The sequence below is a fragment of the Conger conger genome, chromosome 3, assembly GCF_963514075.1.
Source record: "Conger conger chromosome 3, fConCon1.1, whole genome shotgun sequence".
Lineage (NCBI taxonomy): Eukaryota > Metazoa > Chordata > Actinopteri > Anguilliformes > Congridae > Conger > Conger conger.
Genome location: NC_083762.1, coordinates 27,905,147 through 27,923,401, shown reverse-complemented (window position 1 = coordinate 27,923,401; position 18,255 = coordinate 27,905,147). Strand labels below are relative to the sequence as shown.

Here is an 18,255-nt window from a genome sequence, read left to right as displayed (position 1 = left end):
CACACTGACTGCTTGTCAGGCAGTGCTTAAAGAAGCCCATCACTGTCCAGTGCCCAGCTGGCCAATGCAGCAGCACACAGCTGACAAGCAGGAGGCAGAAGTGAGCGTGTGTGTGTGTGTGTGTGTGTGTGTGTGTGTGTGTGTGCGCATGCCTTACATTCTCCATAAAACACCAAGAACATTGCTCCATTTCAAAATAGATTTCCTAATTTATTGTCAGCTGTCAATTAAAAATGTGTCCATGCTGTGACAGGTAAGAGTGACAGGTTCACCAAGTAAGAGAATAATCATTTATCCAGATAGAAATCAATAAATTTCTGACTGCACCATTTTAGATTTGAACACATTTTTTATACATGGTAATCTACATGAGTGTTAGAATGTGGTTTGATTGACTAGAACAGGGGTCGGCAGCCCTGGTCCTGGAGAGCCGCAGGGTGTGCTGGCTTTTGTCTCCACCTAAAAATAAGCAACCGATTCAGACCCAAGAAACCAGGTGAGGTGAGTTAACTGTTTAATCAACGGCTTTCATTGATCAATTAATGCCAAGTAACAACAAAAGCCAGCACACCCTGCGGCTCTCCAGGACCGGGGTTGCCGACCCCTGGACTAGAATGACCAGCCATTCATGAAACAGCAACCCTCGAAGTTGACCCATATTAGCCCCACCACCCTTCCTAAAGACAGATATCTTCTTAAAAAACTATGCACAAGCTCAATACTTTAGTCCAAAATAAATAAACAATTATGTGATTTTTGTCCTTAAACCTTCATTTGCAAAAAATGTGTAAAATAAATTTTCATATGTTAAAGGGTAGACACTACTTTACACCTCCTGCACACAACCCAAATCGACCACAAGTTAAGCCTAGTTAAAGAAAATTATCTAGCAGATCCTGTTGGGTACAAGAAGCTAAGTTCTACCTGATGCTGCTTGAGATCATCAGACACCGTGTTTCAGTCAGGCAAAAACTTTACCGAGCACTAGGAAACCTCGCTACTGTCAACCCATTTCCACAACAAAGGTCATGCCACAGTAGTTCTTCTATGCAACAACTCAAATAGAAGAACCAATCACAACTGTAGATTATCTCCTGACATTTGAAGAAATCAAAGGCTATGTCACAGTGCAGTATGCCAGAGACTGGTTTCTGTTAATCTGAAGCAGAATCAGGTAGAAATGAACTTCTTACACCGAGAAAATGAAAATAAATCGAGTTTACAAATAAATAACCTAATTTGCATTTAGTTCCAAAAGTATTAAAACAGTGGATAACCTTGTTTGTAATCTTTCCAATAAGAAGAGAACCATACGACAATGTTTATTTATGAAGATAATATCTGTGTTGTTAGGTAGGGTAGCATTGTGTCCTGAATGTTGGTCATACTAGTCAAATTATATTCTAGCAGTCTCACATCTGAATAAAGACATGTACATTATGTAAAGAAGTGTACAGTGACTTATCTTGTAATGCTCAGCCATAACATGAATACCATAACAACTAATAATAAATATGACTGCAAGCAAGAGCACACAGTATGGAGGTCAAACAGCAAGGCCAAGCATAGTCTGCAGGGGAAGACTGGCATTCATAAAACATAGAACAAATGGAATGATAGGAAAAAGAAAAAAGAATCTGAATATAAAATGAAGAGCTGACTTTTATAGTAAATTGCTATATTTACATTATGGTCATTATTAATTGTAAATACTTTCGCAGGAAATTTTATTCTACAATGTGTTCCTGTCTTTCATTATTATCGCAAATAGCAGATATGAATACTTGTCCTATCCACTCCATGCATTTTTACAGGCAGTCTAATTGACAAACTGCTTTATTCGTTCATGGTATTTTAAATGATGATGTTTTGAATAAGTTAGCCTACTGTATCAGAATGGTCGCAGGAAGTCTCCATTCATATGTTGGTGTACATCATGACATGGAATATGACCTGTTTTACCTTGGCAATATCATTTCACACGAAAATAGAACTGCACAAGAAGAAGGTTTGTTTGGGAGGTCCTAAGATGGGGATAATAATAATAAGAATAATAATAATAATAATAATAATAATAATAAATATTATTATTATTATTATTATTATTATTATTATTATTATTATTATTATTACTATGTATCGTCATCATATTTGGATCTCCGGAACATTTATATATCATTTGCTTAAACAATTCATCCGTAACTTTACAATTGTCTGGATGGACGTAACTATGAAGCTGAGCTGTGTGTTTGCCGTATAAATGAGTCATCATCAGTATCTTAGTGTAGGCTACATGCATGCTACATGCATTCTGCAGACAGCCCGAAAATCCTCCTCACAGATCCGGCCATTTAACGTGTACTAATAAGTTACAGGCGGAAGCTTACTATGTAAAAGATCATTAACTAAAATGCTCCAAGGAAAACAAGATTTACTAATGCTGTAGGCTCCTTTCCAAACGACTGAGCCGAATATACTAGTAAACCGGGTACTATTTGTATGCGGTCTGAATGAAGGGACTGTGGTTAAGTACACCGCCCTCTCCCGGTGATAGATGGAGATTGTAAGCAAGCAGACCTGTATACTCCGCTCTCCTGACTTCTCGGCTCATTCTCTAGAAGATGGCGGACTGCGCTTCATTGCTAGATGAGGAACTCTCTTCCTTTGTCTTCAATTACCTGACAGAAAACTCCGGGAGCCAGGTAAGCAATGGTCGTATTCTATGAGTGCAGAATTAGAGCTGCTTGGCTCTGTCATCGTTTTTGCATGTTATGCCAGAAGGGCAATTAAATAGTTACATGTATGACTGTCTATAGTCAGCGGTGTGTTGCCGGCTTCTTTACGCTTGACATCTGTGCTTCACGTGGAGATGTAGTAAATGGCATTTGTGAACTTGTACTCTCTTTAACGTGTAATTTTGCAAAAAAATAATGAACTGATTCGATAATGTATGACTATGCATTTGTAATATATATGTTTGATAGTCCCAAACTGTTTATCAAACATTAGTTTTGAAACTATATAAAACTAGTTATGCATTCTTATAGATTTCTCGAGCATTTGACACGTGGGTGCTATCTAGCTAATCTCTTAGGAACTTGTCTAACGTTAACGAGCGGACTAACGGCCAGCTTCGGCGATGCTGACTTGTTGATGAATCATAACATATCCATATTATCAGTCACTTATAATTGATACTTGCGATAGCCTACTCAATGACTGCGATATGCGATATGTCTTTGATAGTTTTATTGCATGCATTTTATCATATAGCATATGTAACGAGGTAGGCTACAGACGAAATTGTAACACAAACCCAAAATATAACTACTCTTTTTAAATGAGTGCGGCTACTATGTTGCATACAGCTTGGAAGTTAAACGCATCCGTATACGCTACATTTTGGAAGGTGGGCAGGCATGATGATGAAATGTTTCGCACTGCTAGACCTGAAAAGAACAGTGAACGGTGTTTTCGTAACAGTTTGCGTAACCTGCCGCGAAATGTTACAAAACGTTGAGCTGAGTTTATAATTCTCTTTGGCATAACATGACATTTGACCAGTTTGGTTCTAAGTCTTATAGTTATACGGTAGCCTATTGCTTTTTCTAATTAGGCTATTGAATTAACGTTGATCAGTTTATCTCATTCACGATGGTCATTAATAATGTTGCTGGATAGCTAGCTATCTATCTGTATTCAAGAAACGAGATGCATGCTAGTTAGCTAGCTGTATGCGACGTGTAATTGCTGTAATATTACTGTGTTGGTGATATAGCTCAATTGGGTTCAACAAAATGATCGTTGTCTCTTATTTTGGAATATATAGTTATTACAATATTTTGTCGAAGTTTACAGTAGTAAAATTTATGATTCTGTGTATTCGAAAGAACTGAGCTATTCGCGATTCAACTCGCATATTGATGTTGGCGCGGTGTGGCATGTCAAAAGTCGTAAATGTATTAACTTATTCTAAATATCCAATACTGTCTGACTAATTACTTTGGGAAATACTTATTTTATTAACATAAAGCTGTAGTTGATGTGATTCTCAGTTAATATATAGATATAGTCTCGTGTATTTAATAGAACGCTTAACGTTAGCAAGTTTATAGTAGCTTGACGGTGAATTAATGATTATAAATAAATAAAAAAACTAAAAAAAAAAAAACTTTCTCTCTGTGCAATGCCAACGCGGTTCGCGATTGAAGCATGCCAATTTTCGCCGCAATGGTGGAAATATTGGACCGAAGTTCACGTATTGTATTTCTCACATAGAGGGTTATAAAGTTAATCTCGCTGTCTACTCAGGGTAATAGTACTCCATCCTCGTGACCAGTGCATTACAGGAGACGGAGATACTGCAGTCATGTGCTCTGCTGTAGTAGTAGGAAGGAGGCGGCAATGGTGACGTATAAGGACGACAGCAGCACCCGTTCTTTTGCAGCTCATGTGACTGCTGCCTGCGCGGTCCCGCCTGTGAAATCACGACTGTTGTAAGATCTGCTCCGGTCTAGTCCGGTCAGAAATGTCCAAGGATCAGTCGTTGCCTCCTTATTTTAGCCACCACTGTACGAGTGGGAATTTCGCTTGACCCATAATTCTTGGCACAGATCCAGCAAACGCTGTAGGCTAATTTGTGAGGATTTGTGGAGGGTGCTGGTCGTTTGGCCCAGTTCATCATTGCATGACAGTAACTTAGTTATCTAAAATTATACAATACAATTTAATTATTCAGTTGGATATTGCATTTAGGAGTACCCTTATATTCTTAAGCATGCAACACATGTATGAATAATATGGATAATTCTGGAAACCATTTTAAAGAATTACTGTTTTTTAGCCTTTTCTGGTTTATTCATTTTTTTCTGCATATTGTGCTTATACATCAGATGATATTGGTGCTTTGCAGTCAAAATGCCTTTGAGTAAAAGCAGACGGTGGTCCCTTGCAGCTGGCTGAGTACAGTACTGAAGCCACAGGCTGATCCTATCAGTTTGCATACGGAAGTTTTAGGTTTCCTAATTTAGTCATTCTCGCAAATGTAATATGCCTGTGCTGTGTGGCTTGTGTAAGTCTCTGTGCAGAGAGAAGTGTCGTGATGCGAGGAGCTGCAGTGCTGTGTCTTCAGCTTTACAGATACTGCCTGAGTCACCTGTCGTGTTAGTGCATTACTCAGGCAAAATCATTATGTCCGTGAAATTATCATCTCCGCTATGCCCGACTCCTGATGGGCTGGTTGGTTCTAGCAGCTGCTTTGAAGCGGCGCTGCTCTATTTTTGGTGTTTGATTAGCCGGCCTTTTATTTCGGTGTACATAGTATCCTGTTCTGTACAAGGGACAGTGAGGTCCTGTGTCTAGATCAGATAACACTTTGAGTCTGAAGTTCTCTATCAGAATAGTGACTTAATGTTGCACATGGTACATTTTAAAACTGACTGCGGAAATAACCTCTTTTTTGATGTTGGAAAATTGGTATGACTGTGTTGAAGCGCCGTAGACTTAAGAAGGTGACCTTACCAGATTGGCTCAGAGCCGCTCCAAAGCAGGTGAACGTGCTGGGCATGAGCAAGACTGGAGTAATTAGGCCTACATTTTAAAGAGTGGCTTGAGGGGAGAGGCCAAATTTCATTGTAACGTGTAGACTTCCTGTTTCCTAAACGCCCCTGTGCTTCAGCGCTGTTCCTCAGTTCTGATTGGAGATTAGATGCATCCTTTTGGGAGATGTGCTGCCCTTTCCTTGCTGAGCAAGTGGCTGCTGTTATTCATAAAATGTCTGTTTCCTTTTCCCAAAAAGTTGCCGAACCTTCATCCCGCGCCAGGGTTTCCTCCCCGGGGAATCGGGGAAGGAATGCGGTCCGACGGTCACAGCGCGGCGAGCACTTCCGCCCTACGCGGGAACGGAACATCACGTTCAGGGAGCAGGATATCAATAATTAATGCAAAATCATCCGTCTCAAGGTTTTCTCAGGTCGTGGGGCTGATATCAGGGGTTAGGCTGAGCGAATGCTCTGTAAATACATGAGCCAGCTTTACTCCTTAAAGCTTCGGAGGCCTCCCATCTATAGCAAAGTCTCCTTAGATAGAAGGGAGACATCAGCAGCTTTGAGGAATTTACTAAGGACCAGTGATGACCTCTATAGGCAGATTTGTGTCTTTGGTCACACCTGCCTTCCTGATGTTGTCGGCTGACTCCTCTTTGTATGTTTTATCAGGTGGCCGTTGGGGAGGGAGTTTCCCACTACTATTCAAATACAGTACATCGACCCGAGTAGTCCAGATGAGTAATAATAAGTGATGCAAATATCGTAGATAGATGGAATTTTTGGAATGTTCTCATTGTATGGTTCTGTCATTGCTCTCAAATTGTCAAGTCTCTTCAAGTCTCTTCAGTTTAGTCTCTTTTGTGTAGCTGGGTGTTTTATTCTTCAAAGCAGTGTAGCAATGCATTGGAAGAGGAGCAAATATGGGCTCCATTCTTTGACTGGGTCATAAAAATATATAACCCTCTGTTGCATCACATAGGTGTTTTATGAAGGCTGTGTAAAGGCACTGCAATTTCACGGCGTATCTCTGAGATAGAAGGGCAAACAGTGCCTGTGCAAACACTGAACCAGGAAGTATGTTACATGGTAATTGTGGTCTGAGGAATTGTGAATGAGATCAATGACACATTGCTGATTTAGCAAAATGAAACCAGGAAAAACTGGGAAAATGTCATTGCCCAACATCTACGGTTGCGGTCAAATTCCACTCCGGTGTCCCCTGTCCTCACCGGTAGGTTGCTGGGGATATGATCAGTTTGGCAAGTCCTTGTTTCTCAAGACCATACAGTGTGGCACAGTCTTGTGCCTAAGAAAAGGAGATTATGAGTGCACAGTTGCTTGATGACCCCCATCCCATATCACCCCACTGCCTGCTTTGCTGTTAAATGTGTGCTGGAATAAAAACCTGATAGCGTTCTGCCTCATTTCCTCTCGGCGCTCCAGTTTAATCATATTCACCGGCAGAATGAAGCGACGAGGAAGGGTCTCTGCTCCTCGAATGAGAAAAGGCACGGTGGCTGCTTTTGTTGAAACGGTGGCTTTTTTGATTAATTTAAGTGTGCATTGTCAGAGGCTACTTCGCGTTGCTGTGGGCTCCCTGACTTTATTTGCCGACATAAAGGATGCCTCACTTCACCGTGGGAAATATCAGTTTGCAAACAGCGAAGATGAATGCGCTATTTCCTCTCACGATATCAAAGAAATTAAAGGCTATCAGTCCTCCAAATGAGAAAACAAACAAACCCCAGCGCGCACCTCTGCGAGAGTATTCATTAGCGTCTCTTGTTTATTTTGAGCGCTTTTTCATTCGCTCCTTCGGCGCGGGAGCATGGGAGATGACGGGGCGGTTGTGGCGCCGGCGTTTAAGGGGGCGAGCCGCGCGGACGGTCACGGTCTCCTTCCCAAACGAGGGTCTGGTCTGGGCGGGCAGCCGTCCAGCCCGTCAGCCACTCGCATGGAAACGTTCCCGAGCCAATCGCGCAGCGGGGTGCCGAGACTCTTGCGTAATCGAATCCGAATTGTGCGCAGCACCGGTTGCTATCAAAGCTCGGGGGAGGGCAAGAGAGAGAGAGAGAGTGTGTGTGTGTGTGTGTGGGGGCTTAATTTCCCTGCTTGAAACAGCAGGCCAAGGCTGCAGTTACTCTGGATATGTGTCACATGCAAACTCCTGTTGGTGTTGGGGGGTGAGGGTGGCACATAGGCAGAGATTAAATAAGCTACTAGGTAGCTTTTGTGGCCAGGGACACTGAGAGTAAGTTACTAGGTACCTATTGTGGCCAGGGGCGCTGAGGGTGGGCAGGTGGCTCCTCCAGTGACAAGAAGCCTCTGGCAGGGGAAACCACGGGGGCTATGAGTACGGAGGGACAGATGGGGCGATGTGAGGCATGGATGTGTAACTGGGTATGGCTCAGGCCTTAGAGCGTCTAGGAGCCCCGGGGCCCAGTGCCGAACGTTCGCCTCCTCAGGTGGCCCGTCTCTCAGGTAAAGCGTGCCTCACGCTTTGTCTGCATGGTGAGCCGCTCCAGAGGAAAATTCCATTGACAGGGGCAAGCGAGGTGTAGTACGGTGGCCCCGCCCGGAGACGCCCCGGCCTTGGCAGCGGAGCCAGGGGAGGGCAAGCTGAGACTGGCCAGGGTAGGGCACACACACAGAGGGAGGGTGGGGCCTCTCTACACATCCTTTCACCTGCCGAGAGAGAGACGCGGCGCACCACTCCATTTTCTCCCTCTCTCGTCCCTCGAGTGTCAGTCGTGCCAAGGCTGTCTTGAGCACCGGTGTCGTTTGGGGTTCTCTCTGGCGTCTGCACTCGAGCCTCATCCTTCTGCGTGTATCTGCAGCATTAATTAAAGTGGTCATTTCAGTTGGTCGGGGCATCCAGAAAGCGGCCATCACCCCTTTGTGTTCATCAGTGGATAATTGTTGTTGGTGTGTGTGTGTGTGTATATCTCATGCTCCACACTTTCGTACAGTTGTGAAAATAGCTCAAGGCTGTCGCCAAGATGCGCTTCAATGAAACTGATCAGTCATGACATGTGGATGCAAAGCCTGCAAAGCTGGCACTCTGAACCCCACAGAAATCCAGGAATTTATTTTTAGCGTGTTTCTGCCGCGAAAAAGACTTGTGTGATTTCAAAATAGCTCCGAGGTGCATGTCATTGTTTGTGATGCTGGAGTTAATTCTGTACAGCTTCAGTGACTGACGTGAAACGGATGTGTAATTTCCCAAAGGAAAGGTGCTTGACTCCTGATAATTGTGTGTCCATTGCTGCTGTGACATGATGCATTTTACTGGACCTTGCATAGAACATGCAGTCACGTAAACTTCAGTGGGATTAAGAAGGGACCAGCTAGCCTACACAATGAAATGTAATAATAGTTTACCAGTTTTCTAGGACTGCTGTATATGTACAGCGTAAGAGTGTTATGATTTGTGTCTTTGGCATACTGCTCATTACTGCTGTCTATTTTAAAGTAATGGCAGTACTCAGTGGGTTTCACGTGCGGGGAATGGAATACAATACAAGTCTGTTGAGGCCAAAACACGGTAGAATACAAGCCTGTTGAAATGATTTTGCGATTATTTGAGTCTACATTATCCCCCAGCCTAAAAGAAAGCGGCTTAGAACAATTACTGTAGAATACAGAATGCAAACAATGAGTGAAAATGATTGAGAGACAAAGGCAGGAGGGCAGACGAGAAACTGTCGAAGGGAGTGTTTGTCTGACGGCGGCAGGGGCTGGATTGTAAACATCGGTTGGAGGGCTTACGGAGCAAAGTGCAAGCCACTACCTGTGTACCTGTGTGAAACTTTTCCACTCGTATCCAAAGGGAGTAGGCCACAGGGATCGACTAACCAAATCCAGAGGCAACGGCTCCACCTTCCCCAGCGCTATTGGCTTTTTGGCAAAAACATTTTCCACCACCACCCGTGTTGCCTGCCGGGGAGGGTTTGCGTAGCGGAGATGTGGCCGGGGGGGGGGGGGGGGGGGGGGGGTGGTATGGGCCTCCCTCTAGCCTCTGTTTAAAAAAAAAAAAAAAAAGACCTGGAAATTTCCGTTGTCTTCACTGAGGCAGCCACAGGCTCTCATTAAACCGGCATCAAAACAGGTGAACCCCCCCCCCCCCCATTGCCCTCCCAATCCCCATCCCTCTGCCTGTCCTCCCCCTGCCACTCCCCCTGTCTGCCTGTGACCTACTTCGGTGGTGAACTTTTGGCTCGGCGGGCTTAGCCGCGGATAGCGTGACTGCATCCCAGGAGCTGGTCGCTGTGTAAGCCGGCCTGGGCCGGCTGCGCTCACATGACAGCCTACGCTCCTCACTGCTGCGTGGTCCCGGTCATCCTGTGCCCTCTACGCATTGCGTCCCTACTTTACCCCCCTCCACTTCCTCAGGCAGCGGGGCAGAGATCGCTCTCATTTCTCACAACAAAGTTGCATTACAGCAAATGGGAGCTGGGATTAGGACATATGTTGATGCCCGGCACCAGTAGAGACTTGCCTGTGACATAGTGCTTAAAGGCATGCCCCACGCCCCCAACACTGTTTTCTCTCTCTTAAAAACTGGGGAGGTATGTAGGAAGGAGGTGCTCTGTGACGCAAGCAGGAAGTGAACGGGCTTCCTCCTGCTTATTTCTAGCATAACTTATTTTTCATCAGGTGGACTTGCCATACGGGGAACAGATTGTCTTTAAATGAGTGAAGGGTTTCTTTTCGAAAGGTTTTGTTCCATGGGGAATGCTGCTGAACTTAGATGACTGGCTGGAACAAAGGTGCTCAACAGGGTCTTACTCCTTAGCTGGTCATGCTCCAGCACGATTGCTTTCTCTGTTATGTGGGTTAAAAATACGGTGAAATGAGGACTGAAGACCCCTGACCAGCTGCAGGAACGTTGTCCATATAAAGACATACATTTTCCTGTCCTGTAGAGTTTTCCTAAAATAGTGCTCTCAAGCAGCTCTTCTCTTTTCTTCTTCTGCTTAACTTTCAACCTCCCCCCCACACCCCTGCAGAAAGGTATATTACAGCCGGTGTGTTCTCCCCTTGTTCCCCCGCCTCATATGATCCCTGTTCCCATCATACTGCTTGTGCACGGTGGGCAGAATTTTAGCTTATTGCAGGAGAAAGATCCGGAGTCATTTCAGTTGAGCAGCAGCCTGGGATTCTGCACACTACACAGAATGTGTTCTTTTCCTCCGTTTGCCATGTCGCTTAGTCCCTGGGGGCTGTGTGCTGTTCTGTTGCTGTGCTAGTGCTGTGTGTGTGCTGTTCTGTTGCTGTGCTAGTGCTGTGTGTGTGCTGTTCTGTGGCTGTGCCAGGGTTCTGTGTGTGTGCTGTTCTGTTACTGTGCTAGTGCTGTGTGTGTGCTGTTCTGTTGCTGTGCTAGTGCTGTGTGTGTGTTGTTATGTGGCTGTGCTAGTGCTGTGTGTGTGCTGTTCTGTTACTGTGCTAGTGCTGTGTGTGCTGTTCTGTTGCTGTGCTAGTGCTGTGTGTGTGCTGTTATGTGGCTGTGCTAGTGCTGTGTGTGCTGTTATGTGGCTGTGCTAATGCCGTTTGCTGTTCTGTGGCTGTGCCAGGGTTCTGTGTGTGTGTGCTGTTCTGTGGCTGTGCTAGTGCTGTATTTGTGCTGTTCTGTGGCTGTGCTAGTGCTGTATTTGTGCTGTTCTGTGGCTGTGCTAGTGCTGTATTTGTGCTGTTCTATGGCTGTGCCAGTACTGTGTGTCCACACTGTCCTGTGGCTGTGCTATTGCTGTCTGACCTTATTCTCAGGCTCTGCAATCCACCCCCCCCAGCAGCATCCAGAAAAGACTTTCTGGACAAAAAGGGAATAAAGTGAACAGTCTCAACTGGCTGACTGTGCACCTTCATTTGCATGCTCAGAGCAGCCGGATGGTTTAATAAATTAGCCAGACATCCATCCTGATGCAGAGGAATCAGTTCTGAGCCGAGCTCAGATTTAAAGCTGTGTTCAGACTGTATTCTTCCATGAAGGAGGAGCGACGCTTTTTTCTTCTCTTTTTAAATCGAGTCACTTGTTAAGTTTCCTCGAACGCACATTCAATTTATAACCCCAAACAAAAAGGGGATGGATTGTAAAGGTTGAATGGTGAGCTCCACACACACACACACACACACACACACACACACACACACACATACATTCACAAGCACGCGCAGACACATGGGCATGCACACACACATCCACTTGCATGTAAACAAATACACACAAACATGCACACAGCCACTCAAGCACATGCACACAGAAACCTACATACATACACACACATGCTCACACACACACACACACACACACACGCGTATGCACATGCACACAGACACATGCACACACAAACAAACCCATCGTATTTGCTTGTCCAATGGATTATCCCAGTTTGTTCCTCATGTGTCTGGCTGGTAAGAGTCAGGGCACAATCTGTTTGGGCAAACTCTCCGATGAGAAGCACAAACATTGGTGAAGCGGTATAGAAGGTGATCTGCTCTGCTGCTGATGGCTTATTGATTTCTCTCTGGATACTTGTCTCGAAGTGCGTTTAGGGAATGGAAAATGTCTCCCGCTTAGACCCTCTGTTCTGGCAATGGGGGGAGACGGTGTGTTTGTGTTTTAGAGGGTGGGGGACTGTTTTACCAACTGAGGGTCTATAGCTGCCTGCCCCTGTATGGTTTATGTATCTCACACACACTTTTTCTCTCAAGTAGAAAATATTAGCTTGGTTTAAGTTACTGTTTGCTTGACAAGTGAAGTTTTCTTACCCCGTTGCAGATCTTGAAATGCAGATCTTGAAATCAAGATCTTGAGTCAAGCCGTGTAGCTCACTGGCAGTATTTTTGTCTTATTTAGTCAAAAATTTAATTTAAAATGTAAGTCTCAATAGAACCCTAAGGTAATTGTTGAGATTGTTGTTTTTTTGCAGTGCAGTAACCCTGGCTAGGATGGGTTAAGGGGGCAGAGTGTGTGTGTGTGTGTGTGTGGGCTCATGTCCTGTTTAGCTTCAGTGACCGTACTGGGCTTCTGCTGAGTTTAAAGCCGAGCAAAAGGACCCACACATCTGCAGAGGAGCCCTGGGTTCATCGCCCCACTTCCCATCCCTGTCACAGCTGTGGGAACCGCGTGAGCCGGTCCGAGTTCACGCTCCTCAAGACCACGGAGCGACACTGCGCAGGAAGGGCTCGCACTCCCCCGGCCCCAACAGAAAACACGAGTCTGTGGTGGGGAATCAGAACCTGACATCCTGCCAGGCCCATGGGATTCAAAAGGCCAGGCGCATGTTTAGGACACTTTTTTTTTGGTTTTCTGTTGGCCAGATCACAGGCCCGTCGTTTGTGACACCGCCCGTTTAGAAGTCCGTTCTTGACGAGGCCACTTTGTTGTCCTTTCATCTGGAGAATATGGCCGGGCGGTGGGCGGTGTCACAACACCATTGTCCTCTGATGTAGCGCTGGCCCCACAGTGGGAGCTGAATGTTTTTGTTTTTTTGGGGCCGTCCCTTTTCTGGGGGGGTCATTAGGATGGGAGGGAGAGCCGGGGCTGCGAGCTTCGTGCCAGAGGCTCAGGGTCGACTCGAAGGCTGAACAGAGTTGGGATTGTTGGGGACCTGCAGAAAGGCTTTCAGCGGAACGTTCTAGTCACGCGCGCCTTGTGGGTTGGCGAGCGTCCACAGGCAAAGGGGCTCTGCTGATGGCGCTCGTGTTACAGCAGTTCTGTACCAGATCTGGGTCAAATGTGTCATTGTTTTGGATTCAAATATTTGTATTTGCTTTACTTAGCTTGTCTGTGGGATTGGAACCTTTGATGCACTCTCAAAGTGCAAACCCCGCCTTCTGGTCCTCTTGCTTGGCTCAGTTGGACCAGGCAAAATCAGTCGAACACAGATAAGTATTTGAATCCAAATTACAGATTTGACCAAGGTCTGTTCTGTACCCTGTCTGAGGGTCAGTCCGAGCTGATACTTATTCAGATGCTGACAAAGCGGTGGTTTCTTCAGCCTCCAGGGGTCGGAGTGAGCGTTTGCCACGCAAATTTAGGTTGCGCAAACTCTCAGCGGAGCGAGTCTTTTGTGTGAACCAGCCTGAGCAGGAAATGCAGTGGATTTAGAAAACAGTTATTTGAGAGAAGCAGAGCGGGTGGCGGAGTGAGTAAGCCGACCTAGCTGTTCCCATCAACGTCGCTTGCCGCTTACATAAACGCATCTCACACCTCCGTACGAACGCCCACAGAACCGTGCATGCGGCACAAACCCTCAAGCTGAACCCTTCTAGACGCCCACGCTGGTCCCAAAATACTTTTTAAGCAGCTGCGCGGAGAGCATCCAGAGGAACATCCACAGGTATTCCTAGTATTCGGGGGGTTCATCCTGTCAGTACGGAAATCTCATTAATGTATAATCTCTGTCTCCACGGTGGATGTCTAATGGAGGCTGTGAGGCTTCCCATTGCACTCTGAGAGTGGGAATGCAGTTCTTATGGCTGCATTTTGCAGCCCAGCTTAGCCATTGACTGAACTGACTGGCATTGGGAAGTACCTGCCAGCCAACATGTTGCCCTCGGCAGAACAACTCTACCATCCTCGGCAGCGATGCCCAGGTTATACAGGGTGGTAATGGTGGGTGAGCTAGTGGGTCTGGCAAACTGTACCCCCTCACCTCTAACCGTAACCACCGGGTAGGTCCCCCCCTTTACTGTAGCTGAGAGTGCATCCCCCTGAGATGTATGCAGTCGTCAACCTCTTCCCTTTGCTCGCCTGCTGATCGAGGGTAAAGCCGTTCATGTGTGGCTAACTGAAGTTCAGTGAGAGGCATTTTAAGCACGCACAGTGGGGTTGTATTTGTAAGCTCGTATGATCTTGGCTGTCTTACCTCTGTCAAGCAGAATGTCTTTTTCCTGAATGAATATGGCTTTTTTTTTTTTTTTTTTGCAATTACTGTGAAAGGAAAGATCGATATCTGTCTTTATTTCACATCCTTCATTGAGTTTGCAGGCCGGTCATTCCATGTGAACAGGACATTTCTGTTCTGCCTGTCTCGGGCTGTAAATAACTTTCTCTCCCAACCTCCCATTTTAGGGTAATATTTTCTCCGAGGTGCTATTTTTGCGCTGAATAGGTTCCACCCCTTTCTCCAGCTTTATACTGCTGTCTGTGCCATTAAATTATAAGAACTTTCTGATTGGTTGAGAAGCCCTGTCTTATGTACCACAATGTATGGATGTATACTGTGTGTGCTCTAAATGAAATGCTGATTTTGTTATCTGAAATCCTTCTGTATTGTAACCCCAAGATTACGTGTTGGGTCCCTGCCAATGCCTTAATATTAGAGCTGTGGTGACCCAAGAGCATTGACCTGGACAATCCACACACAACACATCTCACTGGTTATCTATGATCTGTACCTCACACAGAGAGGGCTCCCACAGAACTGCTGGCCTTCCACCCTCCCTTTACCTGGGAGTCAGGTGTGAAGACAGTCTGGCCAATCAGTAGCACTATTTACCTGGGAGAAAAGACAACCGGGGGCTGGACATGGATTTGAGGGTTGATGATCCCTGTCCTACATTATGGGCTGCCAGGTCTGTCATTTGGCAACGGGAAACCGTTTCGTTTGGCGTTTCTACGGCCAAGAGAGATGGAGAACGTGGGACATCTGCTCCGTAGCACATCACTGGAAGCACTAGGGTTCCCCGCGGTTGTGTGGGGGGGGTCTTGCTTTTACAGCCGTCTGTTATTTACCGTACCTCAGTGAACAGGCTGGTGGAGTGATGGGGGCTTCAATCAACGGGGAGGGTGTTCGCTGCAAAAAACGAAAAATAACTCCATCTCAACAACTATTTTAGCGGTTCTATTGAAAAAAATATATGGAATAAGAACATTTCACCTGTCAAATGCAAAAAAAAGAAAAGAAAAAAAAAAGCTAATTTTTTTCACTTGAGATAAAAAGAAAAAAAAGAAAAAAAATCATTTGTTGAGACAGACATCTTTTGCAGTGTTGGCGGTGAAGGGACGATGGTGCTCTAAAGTAACTGTCATAGCTTCACTGTGGAGCAGATTTGATGGAAAATTGAAGCAGTTTGAGGCTGCTCTCAGATTTATTTCGTTTCAACGGGGAAGGGATGAAAAGGATTTAGGCTTTTTAAAACATTTGACTACATGGTTTTCTCAGCTTATGCCTCTGGTCAGGTGATGTCATAGGCCTGGTTATTGCTTTGCATTCGAAAGCCAGTCTCCGCTTCCTCTTTGATGGGCAGTAAATGAACACTGGTGCAAAAACGTGTTGCTCTCCACCCGCTTATTTCTGCAGTATCTCTGGTTTGGTCTTAGATCTGAATTCTATTTGCATGTGTATGGGCTGCTATTCCTTGGACGCAGGCTTATTGCATTTGCAGTGGGGCAAGGGGGCGTCTATTTCGAAGGGGGTGAGGCCAGGTGTTTGTACAGAGTCTCAAAGGAACATCCCTTTTGATCAGACACCTGTGATGTTCAAAGGACTATCACCCTATCTGATCAATGAGTTCCCTTCAAAAAACAACAAATGGAAAAAAAACCCAAATTCAACGGTGTATCCCGTCTGAATTGCAACCTCAATCATGCATGATATGCTACTTTCGTTAGCCTGACTGTGAACCGCGTATCTTTTTGACTCATTTGAAAAGTAGAGCGAGTGCTGTTCGCTCTCATATAGAGAGAGTGGGAAGGGAAGGGCTCTGCTCTGCTTCGCCGCTGCCCGTCTAAGCCTGCAAGGCGTTTAGGCCAAATATGGCCACGGTGTTGTGTAAACACTGGAGTCACGTGCAGGTCAGCCCCAGGGCTGCTTTTACCCGCCGCTCTTAACGGGCCTCTTCCGCTGCCTAAACACTGGGCGGGCGCCATCCTCTCCCATTAGCGCATCGCAGATATTGGACATCGAAGGCCTGACATCGGCTCGTGATGTGGACGGGTTATGGACGGCTCGGGTTTTAGCACCGCTGCGGTGCGCGGGGGGGCCAGGAGCGGCCACGTGAGCGAGCCAGATCTAGCACGCTTCGGCCGCATAAATTAGGTTGCCCGTTTTCAGCATCTTAAAAGCTGATCTTTTTTTAGCCCTATGCTGAGACCCTGTTGACCTTTCACTCATTAAAAATTCACTAAGGGAGTGATCGTCTGCTGTTCTGGTCCAGATGCTGCACTGTTCTGCTGTCGAAGGTGGCGACTTCACCGCGCCGTGAAATACATTTCTTACGTATGTGAGTAGTAAGTGTAGGTGTTGTTCTTAATGGGTCAGCTTACAGCAAGAGCTTGGCTCCTAAGCCAACTTATCTTCCTGCGCTCGATTAATCCCTGCCATTTGCACCTGCTGTTTTGACGTGAACTGCTAACCCCTTTGCCCTTTTGCCTACTGCCCAAAATGGCGTCTGGAACGGAGGCTCAAAACTGCACTGGTGTCAAAAAGGCCATCATCTGAAACAAATCAATGGTGACCAGAAGGGGCTGTCAGTCTTTTGTCGACCACCGTACATATCCATGGTGTCTCTGGAGGCATGCTTGTGTACACAACTTGATCTTCAGCTTTTGGCCTTTTCACCTTTGGCCTTTGACCCAGAGGTTTCAAACAGGTCACCGGCAGTTTAGTATAGTGGGTCTTCTAGCATTCTGCCGCTTCCAGCGAGACCTGCGTTTTGTTTGTAAGCCTGGTGGCTGCGGACATCGCGTGTCTCAGTGGCGTATGGGCAGAACCACGGCACACAGGAAGCCTCGGCTAACCCGTGCTGGTTAGCGCGAGCGGAGTGAAGGGAAGAAGCTCCCTCTACATCGCCGGAGGGAGCTGCAGAACCGCCGTCTCTGCAGTGAAAAGCAATCGAGGAGACGGCTGCTTGGAATGGGAATCAAAAAGGTGCAGGGAACGATGTCATTTCCTCATTCCTTATCACTGTGCACAGATGCGGCGAAGGTTGGGGGGGATGGGGGGGGTGGGTTCGGTTGAAGAATCATTGTAGTCAGTCTTGGGGGGGGGCGGTGGTGGGGGACGCAGGTGGTGGTATGCGGATGGTCCATTACTGAAGCTCTGGCCCACACGGTGTAAATCTCCCCCCTGTATTTATTCACATGTTGTCCGTGTGTTGATTGGAGATTGAGGAAGTGCGGGAGCCTGGTGCATTGTGGGTTGGGATCGGGGTGATTTAACTGGATGTGGTTGGCGGTGGGGGTGGGCGTGAGTAATGGGGTGGGAGAGCGTGATGGCAGCGTGCCACCATGGTGTCCCTCACTCCTGCCGAGGCACTCAAGGACAACGCCGCTGATTGGATTGGCGAAGGCTCAGACGGCACTGGGGCTGGGGGTGGGGGTAAGGGACTCTAGGAGGTGCGATAAACTGAGCACACCTAAATCCATTCAACCTAAATCAAGGGCTGGGATGTCAAAACATATATATCATCTCAAGAAAGTGGTGGAGTCAACATGGCTGCATATCAGTGCTTACCCACACAATACAGGCGATTAAATAAACTTAAATGACCACATTATCATAATTAATGTGAGATTTGCAGAGCTATATTTGCTGTGTATATGTTTTGTGACAGGGTTCACGGCAGCAGACTGCAAATGTCTTTTGGCTAAGATTCACAGCACTTTTTTTTTTTGGGTAGTAGATTTAGAACAGCAGCTTAGAAAAACAGTGCAATGCTACTTGGGAAATGTAGTTTCAGTAAACTGTGGCAAATTCTATTT

The 18,255-nt window shown here is 46.1% G+C and overlaps 1 protein-coding gene across 2 annotated transcripts in view; it reads left to right on the top strand.

Annotated features, from left to right (window-relative positions):
• Positions 1-2,578: 2,578 nt before the first annotated feature.
• The window catches only part of ppargc1b (peroxisome proliferator-activated receptor gamma, coactivator 1 beta), a 54,431-nt gene continuing 38,754 nt past the window's right edge, over positions 2,579-18,255 (top strand). For both annotated transcript variants that reach the window (XM_061235236.1, XM_061235235.1), the window contains exon 1: positions 2,579-2,702. In XM_061235236.1, the coding sequence (XP_061091220.1) occupies positions 2,622-2,702 (81 nt within the window). In that variant the 5' untranslated portion in view covers positions 2,579-2,621. The remainder of the gene's footprint in view (positions 2,703-18,255) is intronic.